The sequence below is a fragment of the Nelumbo nucifera genome, chromosome 1 (genome assembly GCF_055504915.1).
Source record: "Nelumbo nucifera cultivar China Antique chromosome 1, China Antique-T2T, whole genome shotgun sequence".
Classification (NCBI taxonomy): domain Eukaryota; kingdom Viridiplantae; phylum Streptophyta; class Magnoliopsida; order Proteales; family Nelumbonaceae; genus Nelumbo; species Nelumbo nucifera.
In genome coordinates, this window is record NC_142649.1 from 203,117,568 (window position 1) to 203,123,739 (window position 6,172).

The window sequence follows — 6,172 nt, forward strand, 5'->3', positions numbered from 1 at the left end:
ATTGACTCGGACGGTCAAACCGTTCAGCCCGGGAATTGTCTAGGCAGCCGGTTCCATTTTTGCATAAACCCTGAATCTGGTCAAAAACCGTTGAAAATCTCAACAAAATGTTGACCCGAGCGGTTGAACCGTTGAACTGCCGACCCGGGCGATTGAACCGTTGAACTGTCGACCCGTTCAACGGTTTTTAATCGTTTTTTTATTTTTTAAATTTTCATGTCAGAACGAACCGTCCGTTCGAACCGGATGGTCGGACCGTTGACCCGGAAACCGGTGACAAAAACGGTTCCGTTTCCGGGTCGTTCTCTCACTTCCCCCAAAAGGCCCAAAACCCTTTCTTCTTCTCAAGTCCAAACTCCCCACCTCGATATCCATTCTATCCAGAGTTCAGACAAGAGAGGAGAAAAGGAAAATGATTGCTTACACCGCGCTTCAAGCTCCATCTCCTCTGCAACATCTCCCTCTTTCATCTACTTCCCATTATTCGCCTGTTATTCTAGGGGTTCGTCGCTCAATTGTTATTAGAACGGACCCAAATCCGAAGAACTCCATTTCCTGTTCAATTTCTCAGGTTCATAACTACGGAACTGTAGATTACGAGCGAAAGCCTGTGCTGAAATGGAACTCGCTTTATCGGAGAATCTCGTTGATGGAGAACCCCGAGTTGGGTTCTTCGACTGTTTTGGACCAGTGGGAGAAGGAGGGAAGAAAGCTTTCGAAATGGGTGCTTTCCCGGGTTGTCAAGGAACTCAGGAAATTTCGTCGATATAAGTTCGCTCTCGAGGTAATTATAGTTCCTACTCTTGTTTTACTCTTTGTTTCTCTGGAATTCATGGTCTGGGCTTTGGTAGTAGAACTTACCAGCTGATTTTAGTGTCTAGAGTTGTGTAGTTTTAGTAACTTTAGTTCTATTGAATGGACTTGTTAGAAGTGGGGCGTCAGAGTGGCGTTGCTAATGGTGTTGGAATATTCTCGGTTTTAGCTTACTTTGGATTCTGCTGGTTTTACCATCTGGGTCCTAATTTCAATGCTTTCTTTTCCGTGTTTTCTTCGAGATTAGAGATAGTTTATCTTGAAATAAGTTTCATGTAACAAGTTACAATAATTGGTTTTTACTGTAAGAAGTCTGGTAGTTGATGTTTTGGTTTTTCTTGAAGTGGTTATCATTGTTCGTGTAGTTTGAGTGCTTCACGTTTAGTCTGGTGGTTGCTCTTCTGTGTATTAACGTTCAGTTTGGAAAACTCAAAAAAGTAAGGCTACTTACGAATATCCATGTAATGTTTTTATCATTTATTAGCAAGGTATTCGGTCCTTAATGTTGTAAAATAATAGGCCCAAGCTCCCATTATCTCAAATGGTTGGTGTATTGCATCACTTATCTTCAAGTAAAAAGACTAATGGACGAACCCGAAGCATAAGAACCTGTCTCAATTTGAGAGAAAATAATCGTCACGGTCAACAAGGTTAGACAAAAGTTTATGATCCTTTTTTTATAGGTAATCTATAATCTTTTTATTCATTAGAAATGATTTGACCAGTTGCAATCTATGGCATATGATACCATGACCATTATTATGAAATAATTTATCTCTTAGTTCTAGCTTCTTAAAGAGGAGTTTCTTTCCCCTTGGGGTATTTCCTATACTCAATCTATTTTTGGAACACCAGATGGATTTTTACAATCTGCAACTAAATGTTCAAAGAAGTTAGTGCAAATCAGAGAGGAGATTTGCCTTCTGTGTAACAGTGGAATGCCATTTTTTATCTCCAAAAAAATTAGATGTAGCTTTCCTCAACTCGGAGAGGATGGGGAAAAGCTAACTCCGGAGGACTGGAACTCACCTAATGTGATTAAACTACCAGAGTTTCTAGCATACTTATAATAACTAGTGTTTTAGCCTTCCAGTATATGAGAAAGAGGCAACAAAAGAGCACTTGTTCAAGAACTTCTCCAAGGATAAAATGATCATCTCACCAAGTTGCTTTCAGGTTTAACATTTTGGCTTCAAGAGAAGTTGTCTTTGAGTTGTCATTATAAAGGTTGTGATTTTACAGCATTTGGTCTACTGTGGTTCATGAAAGAAGTATGTTGATTGTTTATGCCATACCATTTCTAATTTTAGTCATTAATCAGAGTTTATCTCATGTTTGGCAGTTCTTTCTGTCATTTCTAATGTGGAGAAACCAGAAATTACTCCACCTGTTTATCGCATTATCTAAAACATGCATATAATGGCGCAAACAGTGATTCTGAGATCAATGTTTAGGTAGTAATTGCTTAGGAAGTTTAAGTTTTGATTTTATGGCTGTAATGTGAAGCAATGCCAATTCTTATTTGTGTAACAGGTGAGGGTGTTGTTCTTTCCTATGGTGATTGACAGTTGAAGTAACAGATTTTAGTTTCAAGGAATTGCCAGAAGGATTTCATCCAACACAAGAAGAAAATTCATTGTATTGTGCTTTTTCTTGGGGGGGGAGGGTCTTATCAGGGAAAGAAGAAGAAGCCATTGTTTTAACTTTTAACAAGTTACCAATACCAATGGAGGAGAAGATGGATGTGTAAAATCTTCTAGTATATTTATAAATATGAAGTAAATATTCTGTTCATGAAGAGTAGACCAATGTTCCAAAAATCATAATCATATCCTTTTCATAAAGAATATTGAAGTGAATCAAATCATGAATCAGAGAGAGAGAGAGAGAGAGAAAGAGAGGTCTTCTACTTAAAAGGAAAACCAATTAATAAAATCAAAAGAAACAAAGAAATGACAAAGTAGAGAACTAGATCTTAATTAAATTTATTTGAATCACATTATTTGTATAAATCGCAAGATTATGAATTGGATCTTAATATTCAAACAATATCATAAGATTTTTGTTGAAAAAGATTCAGATACATGTCCGACCATCAAAAATGGTTCTTATCAGACTGTTATATCCAACTGCCACAATATTTGGACAGTCAGAATTGGTGAGCATGTTTTCCGTAGGTTAAGAATGCAAGTTAGGCTGGGTTAGGTCGGGCTGAAAGTTGTTGGACCCCCAATCCTAACTCTAACTCAACCTAATGGTTGGGATCAGGTTGGCCTAATTTCTTCACTTCTTTTTGCTTTTAAAAGAAAAATGTTCTGACTTCTCAGAGTTACAATTAGCCAATTAAGGTTGATTTGCTTTAACATTGATACATATATGGGGACAAGGTTACAATGCTTTAAGAGTACTATATCAATGTTTAAACTTAAAATTGTTGATACATACAAGCAAGCGTATCGGCCTGTGTCGGTACTTTTTTTTAGGTTTTATTTATTTTTTTCCAAATCCAGTTCAGAGGGGTCGGTTTGAGGCCCAGCTACCCTCTGAACCAGTGTCTGGTCCATATTGGGAAGCCATCGGCACGATACGTATCGGCCCGTATATGTATCAATACTTTGAACCTTGCATACAAGTATACATATACACACACATAGATGTATGGATGGATGGGGTGCATGCATAGTTGTATAATATTTATTTATACAAATACAAAGACATGTTGGGTTTGGGATGGGTCGGATTGCTCAAGGCCTCAACCCTGGCCAACCCATTCCATTTCCATATCTGGGCATACATACATCTAGTTTCATGAAATAGTTGGGTGGTCTATAGTCCAAAATTTTCACCGACCAGTCACTTAAGTTGCTTCTTTTGGAGGGTCAATAAAATATGGGATTGCTTTTTATGTTCCATTAAATGGATAATTCAGATTGCCCAATGTATTTATGTCCCATTAATTGGATAATTAACGTGTCAGAGATAAGTGTGCATGGAGACCAGTTGGGTGTTGTAAATATGTTTGGTCCCACTAGTTAACTACACCCCAACCCTCTAAGCATTGTATCTTTCTTAGTTTAGGATCATGAGAGAAAAACTACCCAAAATTTTATTGAAAAAGATAAAAGAGGAAAGTAGAACTGGGAATCAGGAAAAGGAAGGTCTAGAAGAATGCTTACCTGTTTTTTGATTGTTTTCTAATTTGTGCCATTCATTTTGTAGGTTTTATGATCCCTAGTGTTGTAGGAGATGCTCATGTTCAGCACCATGCTAATTGACACTCCTTTTAATTTTCTTTAAATAAAATAATGCCTTGTGTTGTGTTTGAAGGTTCCACAATTCTTTTATCATCATTACTGAACTTCTGAAAATCTTGCAGGTGTACGAGTGGATGACCAACCAAGGAGATAGGTTTAGAGTAGCCTCCAGTGATGCTGCAATTCAATTAGATCTTATCTCTAAAGTGCATGGAATTTCAACTGCTGAAGATTACTTCTCAAGACTACCAGAGACATTAAAGGATAGGCGCACATATGGGTCTCTTCTTAATGCATACGCCCAGTCGAAAATGAGAGAAAAGGCAGAGAATGTGATAGAGGAGATGAGAAAGAAAGGGTATGCCAATCATCCACTTCCTTATAATGTAATGATGACTCTGTACATGAACCTCAATGAATATGAGAAAGCCAATTCACTGATTTCTGAAATGATGGAGAAGAAAATACCTTTGGATATATATTCCTATAATATATGGTTATCATCTTGTGGAGCCATGGGGTCCATGGAGAAGATGGAACAAGTGTTTGAACAGATGAGTTTGGACGGCACCATCAACCCTAACTGGACTACGTACAGCACAATGGCTACTATGTACATTAAGATGGGCTACTTTGAGAAGGCCAAAGATTGCTTGAAGAAGGTTGAGATCAGAATTACAGGTCGGGATCGGATGCCGTATCATTATCTCCTTAGCTTATATGGTGGCATCGGCAGTAAGGAGGAGGTTTATCGGATATGGAACAAGTACAAATCAAACTTCCCCAGCATTCCAAATTTGGGCTACCATGCAATGATTGCATCTTTGGTCAGGTTAGGTGACATAAGTGGGGCAGAAATTATTTATGAGGAATGGCTTTCGGTTAGGTCAAACTATGATCCTAGAATTTGTAATCTTCTCATTGGGTGGTATGTTAGAGAAGGTTCATTGGAAAAGGCTGAGACTTTTCTCAGTCATGTGACTGAAGTGGGAGGGAAGCTAAACTCAAACACATGGGAAATCATTGCTGAAGGGCATATCAAGAAAAAACAAATTGTTGAGGCCTTGTCTTGTATGAAGAAAGCCTCAGTAGCTGAGGGAGCAAAGAACTGGCGACCAAAGCTCACAAATGTGTCTGCCTTCCTTTCTCTTTGTGAGGAAGAATCTGATATAGCAAGCAAGGATGCATTGATTGAAGTTTTGAGGCAAGTTGGATGCCTTGAAAATGCAACTTACAAGTCCCTCGTTAGCAGAAATGGTAGAAGAGGTGTTGATCTTAAACTATCATTGGAGAATTAATAGACTTGATGATGCTGATGCTGATGGCTGAAACGCTTCTCAATCAACTTGAGTAAATCCTTTTTTACACTTCCCTAAATGCTGATGCATGGAGCCAAATCTAATGGGTTTCCTTTCCTGGGCTAGTACCTTAGTAGTTTTTTTTTTTTTCCTCCTATTTTGTCCTTACCTCCTTTAATTGGAAACACATATGGGTCAGTGAAATTCTTACCCTGAAGTGTTACAGTTAGTTCTTCACCTTGGCAAGACAATTCAAGTTCCAAAGTAAACAGGGATCCACCATCTAAAGTTCAGGTATGTAATACTTAGGAGTTTATCCATTGTGAGCCACATTGCATGTATATGTTGATGAGTTGAGCTGTATTTTGGGACAGTGGATGTCTCATTTTGGTAAACACGAGTCGCACCCTATCTGGTCCTAAATCCTAATCCTTGAGCTGTTCTATGATCTTTGAATGTTGTGGAACTGGGGTATTAGTTCGTTTAGTTCTACAGTTATTTTAAGGATACCAATTTCCAGGCACAAGTTTCAGGGGTACGCATGATGAAATCATATTCAAATGAACTTCATGTTTACCATCCTTCAGCAAAGTTGGCCTTTTCTGTGCACCATGGAGAACTTTGCGGTGAACTTTGTGGGAGCACGGTAAATCACCTAGCTTAACCCCGCCAGTATGCTTCCCTGTGTCACAGTTCCATCATCTCTTTCTTAGGACCCGTGAGAGGGGAAAGTTGTCGTATTTTGGTTCCCATTGACCAATATACCTATGTTTTTTTATTGGCAGGTGAATCAGGTGATCTGGACTT

The 6,172-nt window shown here is 38.5% G+C and overlaps 1 protein-coding gene across 1 annotated transcript; it reads left to right on the forward strand.

Moving 5' to 3' along the window:
- The first annotated feature begins 340 nt into the window (after positions 1 to 340).
- Positions 341 to 5,815, forward strand: LOC104589450 (Tetratricopeptide repeat (TPR)-like superfamily protein). Its single transcript, XM_010247794.3, has 2 exons — positions 341 to 784; positions 4,190 to 5,815. Exons 1-2 carry the CDS (start codon positions 413 to 415, stop codon positions 5,363 to 5,365), a joined length of 1,548 nt encoding a protein of 515 aa, XP_010246096.1. The 5' UTR covers positions 341 to 412; the 3' UTR covers positions 5,366 to 5,815.
- Positions 5,816 to 6,172: the final 357 nt, after the last annotated feature.

What these genes read in the sequence shown, in the direction of transcription:
- LOC104589450 (XM_010247794.3), top strand. Translation starts at nt 413, where the DNA reads ATGATTGCTTACACCGCGCTTCAAGCTCCATCTCCTCTGCAACATCTC. An exon ending in GATATAAGTTCGCTCTCGAG is followed by an intron (nt 785 to 4,189) that starts GTAATTATAGTT and finishes AAAATCTTGCAG; the next exon opens with GTGTACGAGTGGATGACCAA.